The 22,739-nt window shown below is 42.7% G+C and overlaps 1 protein-coding gene across 2 annotated transcripts in view; it reads right to left on the bottom strand.

The window, feature by feature from the left end:
- The window catches only part of LOC120065405 (sprouty-related, EVH1 domain-containing protein 2-like), a 31,619-nt gene extending 10,094 nt beyond the window's left edge, over positions 1-21,525 (bottom strand). For both annotated transcript variants that reach the window (XM_039016394.1, XM_039016402.1), the window contains exons 1-4: positions 21,151-21,525; positions 4,406-4,583; positions 3,897-4,065; positions 3,564-3,628 (exon numbers count right to left, since the gene is read on the bottom strand). In XM_039016394.1, coding sequence (XP_038872322.1) covers positions 3,564-3,628; positions 3,897-4,065; positions 4,406-4,583; positions 21,151-21,176 — 438 coding nt within the window. In that variant the 5' untranslated portion in view covers positions 21,177-21,525. The remainder of the gene's footprint in view (positions 1-3,563; positions 3,629-3,896; positions 4,066-4,405; positions 4,584-21,150) is intronic.
- Between the last annotated feature and the right edge of the window lie 1,214 nt (positions 21,526-22,739).

Here is a 22,739-nt window from a genome sequence, read left to right as displayed (position 1 = left end):
AATTTCTGGAAGTTTCCCAGTACAGTAGCCAACACCTCTCAAAAGCAGGGAAATAGACCTTCCAACTACTCCAAAGCTTAACGTCTTACAAAGCTATTCATAGTAAATTTGTTCATTTGACTGATCTTCTATCCGCGTCATTCTCGTTCCCGTTGTCACCAAGATCTACAGAGATCGCAACGTTTTATCTGTCTCAATGGCGCTCACAGATACCATAATGGTAAAGATACAAATGTTCTGCTCTCTATACATCTCTATGCGACAACGGGACAGAGAATGAGGAAGTGGATAAAATCTCGTTTCTTATGATTATCATTCAAATTTACGAATGTATAAAATATTATTGTAGAGGTTTTTGTAAGACTAAAATGACCAACCATCCAGCTTTGGTTTAGTTATAAAAAGTCTATTTCCATGCTTTTGAGAGGAGCTGCCTACTGTACTGGGAGACTTCCAGGAATGGCGAAGGTGTATTAAGATCCATGCTCTTACCACAAATGTCTTGTTTACCAAGTTTGCGCTTTGTTATGCGGGCCTACTCTTTCTTTGTATCGTCATAAAGCACAGTATACATGATCCCAATTTAAGCTCCAAGACACTGGCAATATGAAAAACTGAAAAAGTTCACAAGTGCTGATTTATTGGCACATTGAACCATGTTTGCGCACCGTAGTTTAAAAGCTCTGTGGATAGTGTTGAAACCATGACGTCATATCTGAATTCCGACATCGTTATGCACCTTCGGCCATTGCCAAGCTAACGATATGCTTACATCAATAATCGCCGAACTGCACGCAGAGACTTTGGGTAAGTAGAAAAACAACCGACATCTCAAAATCTTGCAGTGTCCCTTTAAGTGTTAGCTAGATAAATAAGTAACATATTAGCATGTCCGCTAGGCTAGCTAACTGTGTGTAGGCTGGGTACAGTACAGTGGGTCAGGCAGCAGCAGCAGTTGGGATGGAAGCTGCCAGGCAGAGGCCTCCACTGCAGATGCACCACTATGACTCATGTACATCTCCCTCGCTCTCTCCTCCCTGGAAATTAGGCCTATTCAAAACCCTGTGATATAACAGCAACTCACACTGCAGTTATAGCTGTGCAGGAATGTATGTATGTATGTATGTATGTATGTATGTATGTATGTATGTATGTATACCTTACTGGAATGATGCTTTTGATGCCTTGTTGTGTGAGGTTTTCATGTTATCCATGCCAGGAACTGAACTGGCATTCAGGGCAGTGTTCTGATGAACTGCCGGAGGTGGCCACATTCTAGCTAGCTCTGGGTATTTTAAATGTTTTGACTGTACTCGCATGATTTCTTTGGGTACTCGTATGGAAAGTACTCGTATATTTTTAGAACACAAGGCACTTGGGGGGAAAAAATTGCACATTTATCTACAGTGCATTTGGAAAGTATTCAGACCCCTTCACTTTTCCCACATTGTTACATTACAGCCTTATTCTAAAATGTATTAAATTACTTTCCCCCCCTCATCAATCTACACATAATACCCCATAATGACAAAGCAAAAACAGGTTTTTAGAAACCTTCCAACAGGACAATGACCCTAAGCACAGCCAAGACAACGCAGGACTAGCTTCGGGACAAGTCTCTGAATGTCCTTGAGTGGCCCAGCCAGAGCCCGGACTTGAACCCGATCGAACATCTCTGGAGAGACCTGAAAATAGCTGTGCAGAGAGGCTTTCCATCCAACCTGACAGAGCTTGAGAGGATCTGCAGAGAATGGGAGAAACTCCCCAAATACAGGTGTGTCAAGCTTGTAGCGTCATACCCAAGAAGACTCCAGGCTGTAATTGCTGCCAAAGGTGCTTCAAGAAAGTACTGAGTAACGGGGTCTGAATACTAATGTAAATGTGATAGTTTTTTATAACAAATTAGCAAAAATAAATAAAAACCTGTTTTGGTTTTGTCATTATGGGGTAGTGTGTGTAGATTGATGAGGGGGAAAAAACAATTAGAATAAGGTTGTAACGTAACAAAATATGGAAAAACTCAAGGGGTCTGAATACTTTCTGAATACACAGTATATATTAGATTCTGTAAGTACTTAATGTGCCCATCTCATTGATATCAAATTATTAGCGATACACAAGTTGAAATAGGTCACTGGAATTATATCTACGACCAGCGTGGCTCTTGCGCATAATGGTCATATTGGCCGGTATTCCAACAATCTTTTTTTACTGTTTCCTTGGTTAACTTGAACCCATATGTAGATAATCCTTTATGACCATATGTACCTCTGTGATTAATTATGATTGATTGTGCACAAAAGTGAATTGAATTGTTTCCACACCCACCATGCGTCACGTGCATAATGGTCATGTGACGTGAAACGTGTATATTTTGGGAAGTGAGCACTCAGATTGTTAGTTTGACCTGACGAAGATCCGTTTCGGATCGAAACATTGTCAGTAATGCGGAGAATTGGGAGTTTGAAGAGTGTGCGGCCATTGGCCTTGTTCTTAAAGAGATGGAAGTGACCCATCTTGTCTAATGTGTCGAAGCTGGTAGCTTGGGGAAACTGAACTATGCTAGCAACATGCCCTTTCACAGCTTCTGCACTCAAGTAAATAAGCATGTTTAATCACCTCAAGCATGTTTAATCACCTCAAGCATTTTAATCACCTCAAGCATTTTAAATTAAGTTATTTATTTTGCTTCAGAAACGTGCTCTTTGAACATCCACAATTGCTAACAAAAACATCCATCTTCAGAAATCCACAACGGAGGAAAGTCAAAACACAGCTGAAGGAAGCATCAGTGCATACACACACACACACACACACACACACACACACACACACACACAAACTCCCTCTTCCAAGAGGACCGGCCAAAACCCCCAAGCTCTCTCCAGACATGAGGGAAGAGAGAGAGACAACACAAGGCGTTCCCTTCTCTCAGTCTCCCCCCCCCCCCCCTCCCATGGTGTTAAATCACAGAGGCAGTTTGCTAGGAAGCAGCTGCTAATGATAGTTTTAGAGGTGGAGTGGGAGGAGGAAAGGGGGGTGGGTAGGAAGAGACCTCGCGACCCCTGCCTGCTGCTCCTCATCTCCTGTGACGGCGACAAACCAAATGCCAAGCGGCGGCGGAGTCTGGTCAAAACACTACAGGATACCTACCCCTCACCCCTCCTCTCTCTTCCTCCTCCTACTCTCCCTCCACCCGCCTGTTACTATCACACCAGCCATCTCCTGCTCAAAAACAAAGGGCCATCTCTTCCCGAAATGGGCCAAACTAAAATAACTGAAATCTTCACACGCACTTCAAAAAATAAAAAAAGGGACTATAAGTGAAGACTAGAGGTGATCTTGCAGACGGGTACAATATGGAGTCCAACATGCAAGTGGACAGCCATGACCATAGATGGGAAACATACCATCTCTATTGATATGAAGCCCAGAGTTTTGGGTGGGACTAAAAATCTGACCCTAACCAAAACAGAGAAACTTGGATTCTCTCAAGTGTTACTATGTCCCTGAACATTGCTGGTGTTTGAAACTACAATAGAGGAACAAGGGGAGGGACTCACGGTGAAAACATCGTCGTCACCCAACTCGGCCTCGTTCTGGATGGTCAAAGAAGAGGTGGTAGATCCTGGAAAACAAAGATGGCAGAACAAGCCGATAGTGAGTAACCTGAAGCGCAGGAGGCTGAACCACTTTAGTTGGACTTCCACATTCCCATAGCATCAAACATCTTCCTTTTCTTGCTACGAGAATCTAAACGCATTTGATAAGTTAAACCAACATGGTGGTTGCCTATCCAACTCTTTCAGCAATCAGTGGCTATAAAGGAAAGGGACGTATACCATTCAAGAGCATTGAGATACAGCCCTCATAGTCTTCGCCTTCCCCTCCCGTACCTTCCGTCAGGTCCTCCATGGCTTTCCTGACCCCACGGTCGAAGGCGCGTGCATCGGCCGGGCTCTGGAACGTCAGGCCACACTTCTTGTTGTCCACTTTCCAGTGGTGAAATGTGGGTGTGGCCTTGGTGTACACCAGATCCTTCTTCAGGAAGCATTCCAAAATCACCTGGGAGGCGGCACACGTTTGAATGGACTATAAACAATGCTCCTAACAAAGTATGCTGAAAGTGCAAGCCTCTTTACAAGCCCACACTGATTCTACTACCTGAATTATCTATAAAGGAACAGAAAGAGAAACAGAGGGGGAAAAGCTGAGGATCGATATCTGACAAACACATTTGGGTAACATGAAAAACGTTAATTGGTGACAATTAAGGATTTGTGAATACATTCTAAATGCGTGTGACAGAATCAACCCTTATCTGCCCTGGACGGGATTCGATCCCAAGCTAATTGTTACTGTAACGATTCAGGATTTGGGTCTGAGTGCTAGCAGGGGGCTTTACCTGTTTGTCTTTGAGGCGCTCGCCGTGGATGAGGAAGCTGCTTCGGCCCAGCAGCTCGGCCGACAGCACCTTGCACACGCCCACACGGCTGAGGCATCCTCCGTCCTGGGCCAGCCAGCCGCCACTCGAGTCGTCCCGGGTCATGACCACCGCTTTGACGCGGACAATGTAGCTGTCACTGTATGGTTGAGAGAGGGGGAAAGTTGGGGTCAGTCAGTTAGCAATGAGGTTGTAGAGCAGATGAATGCATGCGTGTGTATATACACAAAAAATATATATATACACACGTGCCAGTCAAAAGTTGACACACCTACTCATTCAAGGGTTTTTATTTTTACTTTATTCTACATTGTAGAATAATAGTGAAGACATCAAAGCTATGAAATTACACATATGGAATCATGCAGTAACCAAAAAAATGTGTTAAACAAATCCAAATATATTTTAGATTAGCCACCCCTTGCCTTGGCATTCTTGACACTCTTGGCATTCTCTCAACCAGCTTCATGAGGAATGCTTTTCCAACAGTCTTAAAGGAATTCTCATATATGCTGAGCACTTGTTGACTGCTTTTCCTTCACTCTGCGGTCCAATTCATCCCAAACCATCTCAATTGGGTTGAGGTCAGGTGATTGTGGAGGCCAGGTCATCTGATGCAGCACTCAATCACTCTCCTTCTTGGCCAAATAGCCCTTACACAGCCTGGAGGTGTGTTGGATAATTGTCTTGTTGAAAAACAAATGATAGTCCCACTAAGCACAAACCAGATGGGATGGCATATGGCTGCCAAATATTGTGGTAGCCATGCTGGTTAAGTGTGCCTTGAATTCTAAATAAATCACTGACAGTGTCACCAGCAAAGCACCACCACACCACCACCTCCATGCTCCACGGTGGGAACCACACATGCGGAGATCATCAGTTCACCTACTCTGCGTCTCACAAAGACACGGCGGTTGGAATCAAAAATCTTACATTTGGACTCATCATCACCAAAGGACAGATTTCCACTGGTCTTATGTCCATTGCACGTGTTTTGGCCCAAGCAAGTCTCTTCTTCTTATTGGTGTCCTTTTAGTGGTTTCTTTGCAGCAATTCAACCATGAAGGCCTGATTCACGCAGTCTCCTCTGAACAGTTGATGTTGAGATGTCTGTTACTTGAACTCTGAAGCATTTCTTTGGGCTGCAATTTCTGAGGCGCGTAACTAATGAACTTATCCTCTGCAGCAGAGGTAACTCTGGGTCTTCCTTTCCTGTGGTGGTACTCATGAGAGCCAGTTTCATCATAGCGCTTGATGGTTTCTGCGACTGCACTTGAAGAAACTTCCGGATTGACTGACCTTCATGTCTTAAAGTGACGATGGACTGTCGTGTTTCTCTTTGCTTATTTGAGCTGTTCTTGCAATAATATGGACTTGGTCATTTACCAAACAGGGCTGTCTTTTGTATACCACTCCTATCTTGTCACAACTAATTGTCTCAAACGCATTAAGGAAATTAACAAGAAATACCCCAAATGAACTTTTAACAAGGCACACTTGTTAATTGAAATGCATTCCAGGTGACTACCTCATGAAGCTGGTTGAGAGAATGCCAAGAGTGTGCAAAGCTGTCATCAAGGCAAAGGGTGGCTACTTTGAAGAATCTCAAATATATTTTGATTTGTTTAACACTTTTTTGCTTACTACATGACTTCATATGTGTCATTTCATAGTTTTGATGTCTTCACTATTATTCTACAATGTAGAAAAAAGTCAAAATAAAGAAAAACCCTGGAATGAGTAGGTGTCCAAACTTTTGCCTGATATATATGCACAACACAAAGTGTTGGCCACAGGTTTCATGAGCTGAAACAAAAGATCCCAGAAATGTTCCTTACGCACAAAAAGCTTATTTCTCTCAAATTCTGTGCACAAATTTGTTTACGTTGCTGTTACGTGAGAATTTCTCCTTTGCTAAGATAATCCATCCACCTGGAAACTGTGGCATATCAAGAAGCAGATTAAACAGCATGATCATTACACAGGTGCCCCTTGCGCTGGGGACAATAAAAAGGCCACTAAAATGTGCAGTTTTGTCACACAACACCAAAGATGTCTCAAGTTGAGAGAATGTGCAATTGGCATGCTGACTGCAGGAATGTCCACCAGAACTGGTAGAGAATTGAATATTAATTTCTCTACCATAAGCCGCCTCCAACGTTGTTTTAGAGAATTTGGCAGTACGTCCAACCGGCTTCACAACCACAGACCACGTGTAACCATGCTTTCACAGGACCTCCACATCTGGCTTCTTCACCTGCGGGATCATCTGTGTCCAGCCACCCAGACAGCTGATGAAACTGATAAGTTGTTCTGTCTGTAATAAAGCCCTTTTCTGGGGAAAACTAATTCTGACAGGCTTGGCACAAAAGTGGGGGGGGGTCCTATGCCCTCCCAGGCCCACCCATGGCTGCACCCCTGCCGATTAATGTGAAATCCATAGATTAGGGCCTAATACATTTATTTAAATTGACTGATTTCCTTATATGAACTGTAACTCAAATTGTTGCATGTCGCATTTATATTTTAACAAAAATATTTATGCAACAATTTCAAAGATTTTACTGAGTTATAGTTCATATAAGGAAATCAGTCAACTGAAATAAATAAATGAGGCCCTAATCTATGGATTTCACATGACTGGGAATACAGATATGCATCTGTTAGTAACAGATACTGTATTCTTAAAAAAAAAAAAAGTAGGGGCGTGGATCAGAAAACCAGTGAGTATCTGGTGTGACCACTATTTGCCTCATGCAGCGCGACACATCTCCTTCGCATAGAGTTGATCTGGCTGTTGTGGAATGCTGTCCCACTCCTCTTCAATGGCTGTGCGAAGTTGCTGGATATTTGCGGGAACTGTAACACGCTGTTGTACACGTCAATCCAGAGCATCCCAAACATGCTCAATGGGTGACATGTCTGGTGACTATGCAGGACATGGAATAGCTGGGACATTTTCAGCTTCCCGGAATTGTGTACAGATCCTTGCAACATGGGGCTGTGGATTATCATGCTAAAACATGAGGTGACATGAGGTCACAATCGTGAATCTGCTTTGCAGTGCGCACACAACAAAACAAAATGGTTGATATAAATTAAACCTACATATTTGCCTTCAGCCACAGGACGAAACCCCTTTTTTGTGAACAAAAACCCCCCCTGAAAATGATGAGTCATACCTACATCTGCGCTGTGAAATTGGTCCGCGAACGCACTCTGCATCACCCCCTCACCTTCTGCCATATTTGAACGGACACAAACTAGCACCAATTAACACAGCTTTTAAGAAGAACGCCCATTAGCAGCGGTATGGCTTTGCATGACATAGTATTTAAAATGATATTGTCAAGCTGCTGAAAAAAGGTACCAAATATCAGTTATTCAAGCGGCTGCTCGACACCAGATATGAAGAACACAGAAAGACGCAGCTTTACAAAAAGTCATGGCCGTCTAAATCGCCATTGTTTTTTCAAAGTGTCACTTCCCTAATCTCACCCTTACACTACTCGTCATGCACATCCAGGACACCTGTAAATAAACAAGTCCAATTCATTACATTTGTCTTTCTAGTCATCAGGGACTTTCAAAGGGATACTGAGGCAAGTCTAGTCATGTAAGAATCAGCGTTGCTATACCATGGGTACAGCACAATTATATGCATGACACTACCTCAGATTGAACTATTTGACGATATATTAGGCAGGAATCTTCCATCCATCGCAGTTGAAAGATGTCTATGTGCCCATGGCTTTTAATATGGTAAACTAACTGTCCATCTGGCATTTGAAGAGAGCATGAGTGATGGTACACCTCCACTAACACTCCCACACATACACCCTCAGACAAGCTAGGCCCAACTCAGAGACATGTACAAACCATGCCAAGAAGCATGAGAAATGCACACCAGAGAAATAAGGACACCTGGCTAAAAGCGTAAATGCAAAAGGGCTACACATGAATTAATCAGCAGCAATCCTTTATATATAAAATCCCAGACAAATACACAGGTGCATATAAATTGGGTGTGAGTCACTAGACATGGAAACGGTTTTGTCAAATCCTGACGGACAGGCAGTATTTGATATCATATGAGGGATGATGACTCCACAGCCCACCCACCCCCAGAGCGCGATAAGCTCGGGTTTTGTTGACACCCCTGGAATGTAGCGGCCATGATAGTACATACTAAAGAGGGGGAGTAATTCTTCTCCCACTGCAGAGGTCACCCCTCTCTCCCTCCCACATCTTCTCTCTGTCACACACACACGATATGATTATCCCAGATACCCTGGCTGCACTTCCAAACACAATGAATATTCATTTAGAGTTTTGACAAATAAACCGGGTGAAGGAAGAAATGTCTGAATAAAGCCAGTCTTTGCAAACAAGGCTGACGATCCGTCTCCCTGAGATCCATGAACATGGAGCCCACATGGATGATTCAGAACAATCTCGCAGAGTGCCAGCGAATGTACTCTATGATTACACATCTAAAGACCTGAGAGCACAAGCCAGAGAGAGCCCCCGGCGTTACAGAAACACCAAATCTCCTCTGTAAAAGGTGGCAGCATTGCTTCGCTCATCTAACCTTTTCCGCCACAGCCAAAACAAAACCTTATCCCAACCACGCAGTAGTCACGAGCAGCAGCCCCTCCAGCAACAGCCACACAGAATATGAGCGAGGAGGAGGACATTGCAGAGTAGACACAGAAAGACATGGCTAACAGAAACCAGGGAAGCAGCAGAAATACAAAACCGGACGGCTTGCCTTTTATAATCGGACATCTCTCCTACATCCCGTGGCCACGGTCACAAATTCCTCATGGTCTCCCTCGGCAGACGGTCGCGGTGTGCGAGATGACACAACATCCCATCCCAATCACCAGCCTGACCATGGTGGAAGCAGCAGCGGCCGTGCCTGACTTCCAGGCTGTTGGCTCAAAAGTGCTTCCCCACGTACAGTATGATTCAGTCTCCTTGACAAGCAGATGGCGCGTGTGTGTGTGTGTGTGCGAGTGAGAGACGGAGCGAGAGAGTGTAGTGTGTGAGTTGAGCATGAGTCATCTCCCGGCAGCCATTCCGCATTCGCCGGCAGTGGCACACAGCACACTCCATCCTCATCCGTCAAGGAGGGGTGAGGGGAGAAACATGGCCTAAGAAGCCCACCACTACCCAAACACAACGGGAGGGTCCATCCATTCCAAACCAGCTTATTCTCGCACACAGGAGCCCAAAATGAATTTGGAGCAACTGGAACAACTTGCCTATCAGCAAAAGGTTGGTGCACATTGTGTACAGCAGTGAGCAAAGAACATGTACATTCATGGCTCTCGCTAGCATGCAGGTCAGAAGAATATGTGGGTTGAATATTACTCAGCTCTGACTGGTCTCCTTATCAGGAGTGTGTGCCCGGTGTCCTTACTTTGTCAGGCTCATAAAAAGAGGTCAAAGGTTTACAATGTACAAACCCAACCCACAGGTAGGTGTGAAAGACCTGGGGTGATGTCATCCACGGCTCAGAATGTAGGAGCATAGGTGATCGATAGTCCTTTTTTTCTCCTCTCCCTCTCCTTTTTCCCTCTCTGACAGCTCCCATTCAGGACAGCTCATCAGTTCCCCTCCAAGCTCTTATTTCTCTATCACAGGCCATCAGATGAGGATTTTGTACAAGGAGCTGGCCACTAACAAAGTTAAAGTCATGGGATACTTTCCTTGCGTTTGAGGTGTAGAGAAGAGGCTGTTCTGTTACTTGATGAACCAGACAAAGCAAAGCAGCAATGGGTCCATCAAGGCTCAGAAGTTCATAGACAACTGTACATGAAATAGGTCGATTTTTGATAGGGACAAATGATTCTATCAAACAAGTAGGGTTAAGGCCTACATATTCATATTCTAACCCAAAATAGGCCAGTCGCACTGAAATAAACAGAGTTATTGTATGTTAAATGGTGGCATCTTCTCTTTACTCTCCATGCCATAGGCGATATTGCCACATGGGGTTGGGGGGACATGTTCCCCCCAATATTCAACAGGTCGATTCCCTTGGAGGTCGGAGGCCCCCCAGATAGCGTATGAACACGGCAAAATGTGTAGAGTTACAGAAAATCTGCTTCAAAAATTTACATTTTCCTCTCTGCCCAATGACAAAATGTGTTGAAATTAGAGGTCGACCGATTAATCGGAATGGACGATTTCAAGTTTTCATAACAATCGGAAATCGGTATTTTTGGACACCGATTTGGCCAATTTTTATTTATTTTATTTTATACACCTTTATTTAATCTTTATTTAACTAGGCAAGTCAGTTAAGAACACATTCTTATTTTCAATGACGGCCTAGGAACGGTGGGTTAACTGCCGTGTTCAGGGGCAGAACGATATATTTTTACCTTGTCAGCTCGGGGATTCCATCTTGCAACCTTACGGTTAACTAGTCCAACGCTCTAACCACCTGTCTTACATTGCACTCCACGAGGAGCCTACCTGTTACACGAATGCAGTAAGAAGCCAAGGTAAGTTGCTAGCTAGCATTAAACTTAACTTATAAAAAACAATCAATCAATCATAATCACTAGTTAACTACACATGGTTGATGATATTACTAGTTTATCTAGCGTGTCCTGCGTTGCATATAATCGATGCGGTGCGCATTCGCGAAAAAGGACTGTCGTTGCTCCAACGTGTACCTAACCATAAACATCAATGCCTTTCTTAAAATCAATACACAAGTATATATTTTTAAACCTGCATATTTAGTTAATATTGCCTGCTAACATGAATTTCTTTTAACTAGGGAAATTGTGTCACTTCTCTTGCAACAGAGTCAGGGTATATGTAGCAGTTTGGGCCATTGCGAACTGTGTTAAGACTATTTCTTCCTAACAAAGACAGCCAACTTCGCCAAACGGGGGATGATTTAACAAAAGCGCATTTGCGAAAAAAGCACAATCGTTGCACGACTGTACCTAACCATAAACATCAATGCCTTTCTTAAAATCAATACACAGACGTATATATTTTTAAACCTGCATATTTAGCTAAAAGAAATCCAGGTTAGCAGGCAATATTAACCAGGTGAAATTGTGTCACTTCTCTTGCGTTCATTGCACGCAGAGTCAGGGTATATGCAACAGTTTGGGCTGCCTGGCTCGTTGCGAACTAATTTGCCTGAATTTTACGTAATTATGACATAACATTGAAGGTTGTGCAGTGTGACAGGAATATTTAGACTTATGGATGCCACCCGTTAGATAAAATATGGAACGGTTCCGTATTTCACTGAAAGAATAAACGTTTTGTTTTCGAGATGATAGTTTCCGGATTCGACCATATTAATGACCTACGGCTCGTATTTCTGTGTGTTATTATGTTATAATTAAGTCTATGATTTGATAGAGCAGTCTGACTGAGCGATGGTAGGCACCAGCAGGCTCGTAAGCATTCATCCAAACAGCAGTTTCGTGCGTCTTGCCAGCAGCTCTTCGCAATGCTTCAAGCATTGCGCTGTTTATGACTTCAAGCATATCAACTCCCGAGATTAGGCTGGTGTAACCGATGTGAAATGGCTAGCTAGTCAGCGGACTGCGAGCTAATAGCGTTTCAAACGTCACTCGCTCTGAGACTTGGAGTAGTTGTTCCCCTTGCTCTGCATGGGTAACGCTGCTTCGAGGGTGGCTGTTGTCGATGTGTTCCTGGTTCGAGCCCAGGTAGGAGCGAGGAGAGGGACGGAAGCTATACTGTTACACTGGCAATACTAAAGTGTCTATAAGAACATCCAATAGTCAAAGGTATATGAAATACAAATGGTAGAGAGAGAAATAGTCCTATAATAACTACAACCTAAAACTTCTTACCTGGGAATATTGAAGACTCATGTTAAAAGGAACCACCAGCTTTCATATGTTCTCATGTTCTAAGCAAGGAACTTAAACGTTAGCTTTCTTACATGGCACATATTGCACTTTTACTTTCTTCTCCAACACTTTGTTTTTGCATTATTTAAACCAAATTGAACATGTTTCATTATTTATTTGAGGCTAAATTGATTTTATTGATGTATTATATTAAGTTATAATAAGTGTTCATTCAGTATTGTTGTAATTGTCATTATTACAAATATATATATTTTTTAATCAGCCGATTAATCGGTATCGACTTTTTTTGGTTCTCCAATAATCGGTATTGAAAAATCATAATCGGTCGACCTCTAGTCCAAACTTTTAACTGGTACTGTATACACACACACAATTCCCCCCCCTGTTCAAAAGTACCCGCAAAACACCAGTCTCAACGTCAACAGTGAAGAGGCGACTCTGGGATGCTGGCCTTCTAGGCAGAGTTCCTCTGTCCAGATCTGAGTCTGAGATATGGCTTTTTCTTTGCAACTCTGCCTAGAAGGCCAGCATCCCGGAGCGCCTCTTCACGGTTGACGTTGAGACTGGTGTTTTGCGGGTACTATTTTATGAAGCTGCCAGTTGAGGACTTGTGAGGCGTCTGTTTCTCAAACTAGACACTCTAATGTACTTGTCCTCTTGCTCGGTTGTGCACCGGGGCCTCCCACTCCTCTTTCTATTCTGGTTAGACCAGTTTGCGCTGTTCTGTGAAGAGAGTAGTACACAGCGTTGTACGAGATTTTCAGTTTCTTGGCAACTTCTCACATGGAATAGCCTTCATTTCTCAGAACAAGAATAGACTGACGAGTTTTTGAAGAAAGTGCTTTGTTTCTGGCCATTTTGAGGCTGTAATCGAACCCAGAAATGCTGATGCTCCAGATACTCTAGTCTAAAGAAGGCCAGTTTTATTGCTTCATTAATCAGAACAACAGTTGTCAGCTGTGCTAACATAATTGCAAAATGGTTTTCTAATGATCAATAAGCCTTTTAAAATCATAAACATGGATAAGCTAACAACGTGCCATTGGAACACAGGAGTGATGGTTGCTGATAAATGGGCCTCTGTACGCCTATGTAGATATTCCATTAAAAATCTGCCGTTTCTAGCTACAATAGTCATTTACAACATTAACAATGTCTACACTGTAGTTCTGATCAATTTGATGTTATTTTAAAATGGACAAAAAAAATTGCTTTTCTTTCAAAAACAAGGAATATATATATACACTGCTCAAAAAAATAAAGGGAACACTAAAATAACACATCCTAGATCTGAATGAATGAAATATTATTATTAAATACTTTTTTCTTTACATAGTTGAATGTGCTGACAACAAAATCACACAAACATTATCAGTGGAATTCAAATTTATCAACCCATGGAGGTCTGGATTTGGAGTCACACAAAAATAAAGTGGAAAACCACACTACAGGCTGATCCAACTTTGATGTAATGTCCTTAAAACAAGTCAAAATGAGGCTCAGTAGTGTGTGTGGGCTCCACGTGCCTGTATGACCTCCCTACAACGCCTGGGCATGCTCCTGATGAGGTGGCGGATGGTCTCCTGAGGGATCTCCTCCCAGACCTGGACTAAAGCATCCGCCAACTCCTGGACAGTCTGTGGTGCACCGTGGCGCTGGTGGATGGATCGAGACATGATGTCCCAGATGTGCTCAATTGGATTCAGGTCTGGGGAACGGGCGGGCCAGTCCATAGCATTAATGCCTTCCTCTTGCAGGAACTGCTGACACACTCCAGCCACATGAGGTCTAGCATGGTCTTGCATTAGGAGGAACCCAGGGCCAACCGCACCAGCATATGGTCTCACAAGGGGTCTGAGGATCTCATCTCGGTACCTAATGGCAGTCAGGCTACCTCTGGCGAGCACATGGGGGGCTGTGCGGCCCCCTAAAGAAATGCCACCCCACACCATGACTGACTCATCGCCAAACCGGTAATGCTGGAGGATGTTGCAGGCAGCAGAACGTTCTCCACGGCGTCTCCAGACTCTGTCACGTCTGTCACGTGCTCAGTGTGAACCTGTTTTCATCTGCGACGAGCACAGGGCGCCAGTGGCGAATTTGCCAATCTTGGTGTTCTCTGGCAAATGCCAAACGTCCTGCACGGTGTTGGGCTGTAAGCACAGCCCCCACCTGTGGACGTCGGGCCCTCATACCACCCTCATGGAGTCTGTTTCTGACCGTTTGAGCAGACACATGCACATTTGTGGCCTGCTGGAGGTCATTTTGCAAGGCTCTGGCAGTGCTCCTCCTGCTCCTCCTTGCACAAAGGCGGAGGTAGCGGTCCTGCTGCTGGGTTGTTGCCCTCCTACGGCCTCCTCCACGTCTCCTGATGTACTGGCCTGTCTCCTGGTAGCGCATCCATGCTCTGGACACTACGCTGACAGACACAGCAAACCTTCTTGCCACAGCTCGCATTGATGTGCCATCCTGGATGAGCTGCACTACCTGAGCCACTTGTGTGGGTTGTAGACTCCGTCTCATGCTACCACTAGAGTGAAAGCACCGCCAGCAATCAAAAGTGACCAAAACATCAGCCAGGAAGCATAGGAACTGAGAAGTGGTCTGTGGTCACCACCTGCAGAACCACTCCTTTATTGGGGGTGTCTTGCTAATTGCCTATAATTTCCACCTGTTGTCTATTCCATTTGCACAACAGCATGTGAAATGTATTGTCAATCAGTGTTGCTTCCTAAGTGGACAGTTTGATTTCACAGAAGTGTGATTGACTTGGAGTTACATTGTGTTGTTTACGTGTTCCCTTTATTTTTTTGAGCAGTGTATGTGTGTGTGAGTGTACACACAAACACTACTGTTCAAAAGTTTGGGGTAACTTAAAAATGTCCTTGTTTTTGAAAGAAAAGCAATTTTGTTGTCCATTTTAAAATAACATCAAACCATCAACCATCACTCATATATATATATATATATTAGTGGACTGGGCATAGGGTTGGCGAACTACAACTATAATAAAACTCAGTGTTCATCTTTTTATTCTTAACATAAATACATATGCATGTGTGACCCCACGTCAACTGTTCGCCCCCTCCAATATCTACACCGCAATTTCTCCCCTTTACTATCCAACAATCCTCTCCCTACACATCTCCGATTAGTATAGTACGCTCTAGTTTTTACAGGGACCTTTATATGGAAGGTATACTAAATTCAGAATGAAGATGTCACAGTATGGCTGGCAGCTGAAATTGGATAGAAAATGATAGGCATGTAATCTGTGGCTACAGACCACATGCCTAGTGGTGGCACTACAGACTGAGTGTAGCAACACACTTTATTAATATACTCCAGACACACACCACCACCACTACGGAACAGGAGATACTTCTTTACCACATGATTCCATACATGTTACTTCATAGTTTTGACGTCTTCCCTATTATTCTATAATGTAGAAAATAGTAAAAATAAAAATAAAGAAAAACCCTTGAATAAGTAGGTGTCCAAGCTTGACTGGTACTGTAGTTCAACAGCACTTTTAAATGTTGCATACCGAAAGATAGTTACATTTCTGTACGTAAATGTTACTTAAGCAGCTGTTCCATAACCACATTGCCAAACCTACTGCCAAAATAAATAAAATAAAACAAACTGCCACACAGGGGTAAAAAATAAAACAATAATCTGCTCAAATTGTTCCAACCTCTGCACCCTTTCGCTGATAAGAAAAGGATGTGATAAGGCTTGGCTAATCTTACCTCGCCTGCTTTTAAACCCCCAAAACACACAACATGCACACAATCACATCAAATCCAAGAACCTATTAGCTAAGAAACCTGTTGGTAGTTTTGATTGGTCCTCAGTGGGGCATCAAGACTTAGTATGTTAGTGACCATTTTCTACAGCATAAGTTTGTGTCTTGAGAGTTTTTTTAAACCTCCATTGGGGCAAATGTACTGTACATTGGGATGGGAATAACTAGGATAATAACTAGTTTTTTGCGACAGTAAACTGAACTTCCTTTTTACATGCCCAAATCTAATATCTGCAAAACTAGTCATGATGTCAAACCGTTCACCAGCAATGGGTGACTCTGCTAACTTTACGCCAAAGGCCCATCGGCTGGACGTTACAGGTTCAGCCGTTCGAGCACACTGTTGCCTCAGGTGGTCCACTGACACCGGAGAAAACGAATGAAAACTCCACACATGCTTATGACATCATCCCCATACAAAATGGTCAGATCTCAGTTCCCCTATCAGCAGAGAGATGGAGCAGATGGTGTTTCACTTGGTCACTGCCAAACATTGAGAATGAGTTCCCTCGCCGTCACAAAGAGAGGGGCTATGCTCTTTAACCAAGTCAACCAAACCGGGGGGAAAAGGAAAAGGACACTGTGACCTTGTGCGGTGCTTTCACATGCGCTCCCCTGTCGACAGATATCCGAAACGTGAGCAGGTCTGTGTGGCGAAGTCGATAGAGGCAGAATGTGGACCCGTGCGATGCCACTATTGAACTGAAGTAAAGGAAATCCATCTTCCATTAGACATGTCACATTGCCATTTGGGCTACAGGCCAACACCATCTCTGCCCCGTGACTTCCCAATCACTAGGCAAAAAGCCCCAATGGTTTTTGTAGTGTACAGGTTGACCACGTTTGAGTCCCTCAAAGTTTGGAGCAGTTTAAGTCGGGATCGAGACCTTAGAATGAAAGAGACTGTCTAGTGCAGTATTATTCATGTAATGACAAGCTTCATGTCGTTGGTGATAGACAATAAGCCTGTGGCAATGAGGTATATCTTTGTTGACGTTCAAACAATGTTTCGGTAGAGGGAAAAATGACATCACTAACAGCAACTATTTGGCTCCAATAGTTTTATCTCGTCTCTGCTTAATTTCGCCGTTGTTGAGCTGAACCCTGCCGGCCCAGCTCATGGAAGGGGAGGGTTGATATGAAATCGATCCAGGGCAGTAATGGGGCTGGGAAGCTGGGGAGAGTTGTGGTGACCTTTCCTCAATGTCATTTTCTCCCCTCAGTGGCATTATTGACAGCTCAGAGTTTGCCGGTGCTGGGGCGTCATTACTCTGATCAATACAACTAGCCAACCCAACCTCCGGAAACGGGGAGGGGGGACGTGCACATGGATTGGGGGAATGCAAGGCAAGACAACACCTCACAAACTTGCTGTCTAGCATAGTACAGCAGAGTTTTATTGCACTTAGACCAATAAAACTGGACCACTATTAGCCATTTGGATACATATAATAAAACAGTCTTTAACAGTTGTGTACTGTAGGTAGCTGGAATTTGCAGGAACACTGTTGTGTAACTACTCTGGCCTGTTGCTCGAGGGTACTAAAACTTGTGATATCATTCGAGAACCTGAGCATCCCACGTATCCTTTTGTGCACACATAAAAAGTTGCCAAGACGACCTTGTTCCAACATTCCCACCTTTCAATCATGTTCAATTGCTTAAGAAATGTCAACGCCAACGGTTATGGATTGAAGTAACCTGCTTCTTTTAGTACTTTCAGTTTGGATAAACATTTCACAAGCTGAAACTATTAGATTTCCCTTTACATTACCATCTGAGTCATGTGTTTACCTATAGGGGTGTGAGTGTACCATAAATCATTATAAGAAAAGATAACCCATGACCTGAAGGAGTAGGCTATTGCCAAATCTCTCCACGCAGGATAAAGGACATGAAGCTATGAGCAACAGAACCTTTATTGCCAAACATCCAAGGTGTACTCTACACCCCAAAACATACGCCTTATAGAACGTGTAGGCCAGTGGTGGTCAGTGCCGTGTAATATTAGGGATGACTATTGTATCATTGGTTGTATCATTAGTTGGGCTAATATGTTGGATAGACATCGAAAGAGGTTACAGAAGACAGAAATGCAAAAAGCGTCCCACTTTTTTTCTGAATTCAACCTAGAGCACGGGTGACTGTCATTCATATTCCATTCACCCAGCTCAGTGTAACATCAATAGGTTTTGGCTACTACATGATAATGGAATTTATACCCATCATGAGGTTGCTACAACCTTGCCTACAAATTAAAGTTTATACCGTGGGTGCACAGGTTGAGAGACAAAATGGAGTAATCAAAAGTGACACATTCAATACTGCCTAAATTTGCTACATTAGCTAAGTGAAAGGTAAACTAAGAAGAAAAATTACAACAAAATATAGCTATGGTTAGGGTTACTGTATAAGTCTATGTAAGTGTGTGAGAGCCATGAGCCTCCTAGGTTTTGTATTGAAGTCAATGTACCCAGAGGAGGACGGAAGCTAGCTGTTCTCCGGCTACACCATGGTGCTACCCTAGAGGGTGCTGTTGAGGCTACTGCAGACCATTGCAAACAGTGTGTTTTAATCAGTTATTTGGTAGGAATGGGTATGAGTAATCGAGTACTTGAACTTACATCAAACCTATCTTTAACCAGAGATCACGTTTTTCAAATACTGTAAAAATATTTGGTCGAAACTCGGCCGTCTTTGAAGACAACGTTAATTTGCTTTGACTCGTGTTCCATTTGTACATATGTATTTGCAGGGGCACAACAAAAACTAAACAAAGCGGTCCCGTGTGGCTCAGTTGGTAGAGCATGGTACTTGCAATGCTAGGGTTATCGGTTTGATTCACACAGGGGACCAGTATAAAAAATGATGTAGGCCTACTAACTACTATAAGTCGCTCTGGATAAGAATGTCTGCTAAATGACAAAAAATGTAAATGTACCAAACAGTTCTCCCTAAATTCCCTTTCCCACTGTGTCTCACTCAATTGCGTTTCTGATTGCTCCCTCTACACATGCATGCTGAGTGCCACACACAATCTCGCGCTAGACCTTTAGAAATAAAAAAACATATCTAACTGATGGGATACACAAGCTACATTCCATGCCAAATGACGATAGTTTTATCACAAATTCTAAATGGACTGGTTGACTGAAGGAAATACGTGTTCCAACAACAAGCTGCTGTTTTGGAATAATTGTGTCCAGTCTAATTTCCACTCAGGCTACTTTGCAGTTGTCAATAGTTACCACAGCCACAAAGTCAAAATTGTCTATACTGTAAAACTGTATTAAAACAAAAACTTGATTTTCGGTCTTAATTTAAGGTTAGGCATAAGGTTAGCAGTGTGGTTAACGTTAGGGTTAAGGGTTAGGTTTAAATAAGATATTAAGAAATAGGCGGTGGCAACACTACTTTGCGAACTGCTAGTGCCGTTTAGAATTGGTTAGCCTATGCTATAACCCCCCTAAACAGCGACAGGTTCCACACTGAAAATATGAAAAACAGATTGATAAATAGAAATTGCATATTTTCATCACAATCATTAAGCCTAGGCCAACTAAACCGAATGCATGTATATTGAAAAAAGACAGATTTGGGTATGTAACCCTAAAAAAATGGTCTTTCAACTCACAAAATTGAGCCTGGTAAAAAAAAATAAAAAAAAATAAGGCTATGCCATTGCACAGCCATAGGATTCTACAAGTAAACACCACTGCTGAGGCTACTAACTTTTTAAAGATTGTGTTCCACAATAAAATATAACCAGGTTAAATTACTGTTTCAATTAATTACTTTTAAAATTGCACTTTTTTTTATTGACTGGGGTATTTTAGCAATTAGGATGTGTTATTTGTAATGGTTATGATAAATTATACGTTGGTGGCATATAGATAAATGTTCTAAAATATATATCTTTTTTTCTTCATTTGAGTACTGGAAAAACAATCATGCAAGTACTCAAAGTTTTAAAAAAATGGCAGATGTCCATCCCTATTATTTGGGGAAATGTGAAAATATTTAGTACCTATAGTTTTATCTAAAAATGATAACTTTTTAAATGTTTCACTATTTTTATGAAATTCAATGAATAGGATGGTCCTCCTCCTTCCTTCACTGAGGAAGCTATATGTAGGCTACAATAGGATATCTATTTTGAAAAGCAAAAGTGTGTATGCCTATAAGTAAGACGGAATGAACTTTTACATGAGAAAATGGCATGTGTGAAAATGGGTTGACCCCTAGAAATAGAGGGATCATTTTTTTTAACAACCAACCTAATAGCCTAACGTAACGTACTTATAATAAAATAAAACACTTTAGGGCGGAAATGTTGACTATCATTCGGTACTGGACTGAATCAACTGGATTATCTGTCAAACTAGACATTCATATTTGATCGTACTTGATGATTAAATGATTAAATATTCGCGTAAACTCTATCAACGCTGCGCGCACCCTCTCGGCCTTTGCCGTTGGTATTTTTATGAATGAAGGACAGTATGCAAATTAGAGCGATTCACGAAAAGAAATGGCGGATATGGCATATCAGTCCCCCACAAAGAAAGACTTTCTAGCCAACATCGTCACAATGCAAACGAAAGCTACTTTTTCCGTGACCGTGCACCCACATAATTTACATTGTGGTCAACATACAATGTTGTTACAAAGTCTACCGTGTTATTTGCATGGCAAATGGTGATATGAAGTGCAGTTGAAACTATTCACTGTAAACCCTTTACAAAATGTTTCCGATCCAATCCCTCCCCTCTTCCCCCCTCTTTCAAGACTGAAGTCGTTCAGGAGGGCGAGGGGGCCTAACCATCCCGCTCCTCTGTCCACTAACGTTACATTGTAACAAAGCATTTTCAACTTGGGGGAAAAACTTTAGGTCCACTCTCCTCATCCGTCTCAGTATCCCATCAACAGACATGGGTATAATTAGAGCATTTATAACATGCAAAATAACAATTAAGACTACTTTTGCGAAGTAGCTAACGTTATAGGCTACTCACTCGTCTGGGTGTGTTTCCTCTGTCATTTTTTCGTTTCACCTACAATAATATTCCACCGAGGGTACGTAATGTGGTGTCTTCATTTTATCTTTCCCTTCTCGTCCAACCCCTCGATCACACACTAACAGTAGTAGCTTAGTTTTCCGAGTGTTTTTTCCGTTTGTTTGCGTTATTTCTCGCTTCTCTTCTTCGTCTCTCAGCGCTTTACTACAATTATTCGAGCGCATCCACGAGAGAGTAAATCCCTTTGGAATACCTCCACCGATTTAATCCCGTCGCGCCCCATGCTGAAATGCCCATGCTGAAATGCGGTAATTAAAATCGTGCGTTGATGTCGGTGAGGATGGCCCCGTACGAGCCCCATCTCTGGTTACTCCATGTTGGATTCTGTAGGTAGAAGCCAACGCCGCCGACACTGGAAGTAGGGGGGGGGGGGGGGAGGGGGGGGGGGGGGGGGGGGGCTTGCGGAAACGATGACGTCAGACCCGAAGGACTGCAGATCTTATAGAATTTTTAGGGATGTCCAACGCTAGCAGTGGACTATTTGGCTATACGAAATTATGATGTATGTGTTTCCCTATTTCTACTGTTTCACCCAATAAGGTCACTTTCAGTACTTTACATTTACATCACAGTTTGGCCTGTACTTTATCATAGGTGCCTCCTAGTTACATTTTCAAGTAGTGCTAGTATATTATGAAGATGCGGATACAGGGTTAATGATACCTAATGTAGCCTATTTATGAACTAGTGAGTAACCTGAATACCTCAATCATGCATTATCATGCATTCATAACAGCTGAAGTTACTGGAATACAACATATTTTTCATCGCACCATCATCAATTATTTGCCAAACACATCTGTCATTCATTGACACAATACGTGATGAGAAAAAATATATATATCAAATCAAATTTTATTGGTCACATACACATGGTTAGCAGATGTTATTGTGAGTGTAGCGAAATGCTTGTGCTTTTAGTTCCGACAGTGCAGCAATATCTAACAAGTAATCTAACAATTCCACAAAAACTACCTAATACACACAAATCTGAGTAAAGGAATGGAATAAGAATATATACTGTACATATAAATATATGGATGAGCAATGACAGAGCGGCATAGGCAAGATGCAATAGATGGTATAACATACAGTATATACATATGAGATGAGTAATGCAAGATATGTAAACATTATTCAAGTGGCATTATTAAAGTGACTACTGATCCATTTATTAAAGTGGCAAATGATTTCAAGTCTGTATGTAGGCAGCAGCCTCACTGTGTTAGTGATGGCTGTTTAATCTGATGGCCTTGAGATAGAAGCTATTTTCAGTCTCTCAGTCCCAACTTTGATGCACCTGTACTGACCTCACCTTCTGGATGGTAGCTGGGTGAACAGGCAGTGGCTCGGGTGGTTGTTGTCCTTGAGGATCTTTTTGGCCTTCCTGTGACATCGGGTGCTGTAGGTGTCCTGGAGGGCAGGTAGTTTGCCCCCGGTGATGCGTTGTGCAGACTGCACCACCCTCTGGAGAGCCCTGCTGTTATGGGCGGTGCAGTTGCCGTACCAGGCGGTGTAGAGCAGCT

This window comes from Salvelinus namaycush, chromosome 2 (genome assembly GCF_016432855.1).
Source record: "Salvelinus namaycush isolate Seneca chromosome 2, SaNama_1.0, whole genome shotgun sequence".
NCBI classification, from domain to species: Eukaryota; Metazoa; Chordata; class Actinopteri; order Salmoniformes; family Salmonidae; genus Salvelinus; species Salvelinus namaycush.
Note: the sequence above shows the minus strand (reverse complement) of the source record. Positions and strands in the feature narration are given on the sequence as shown.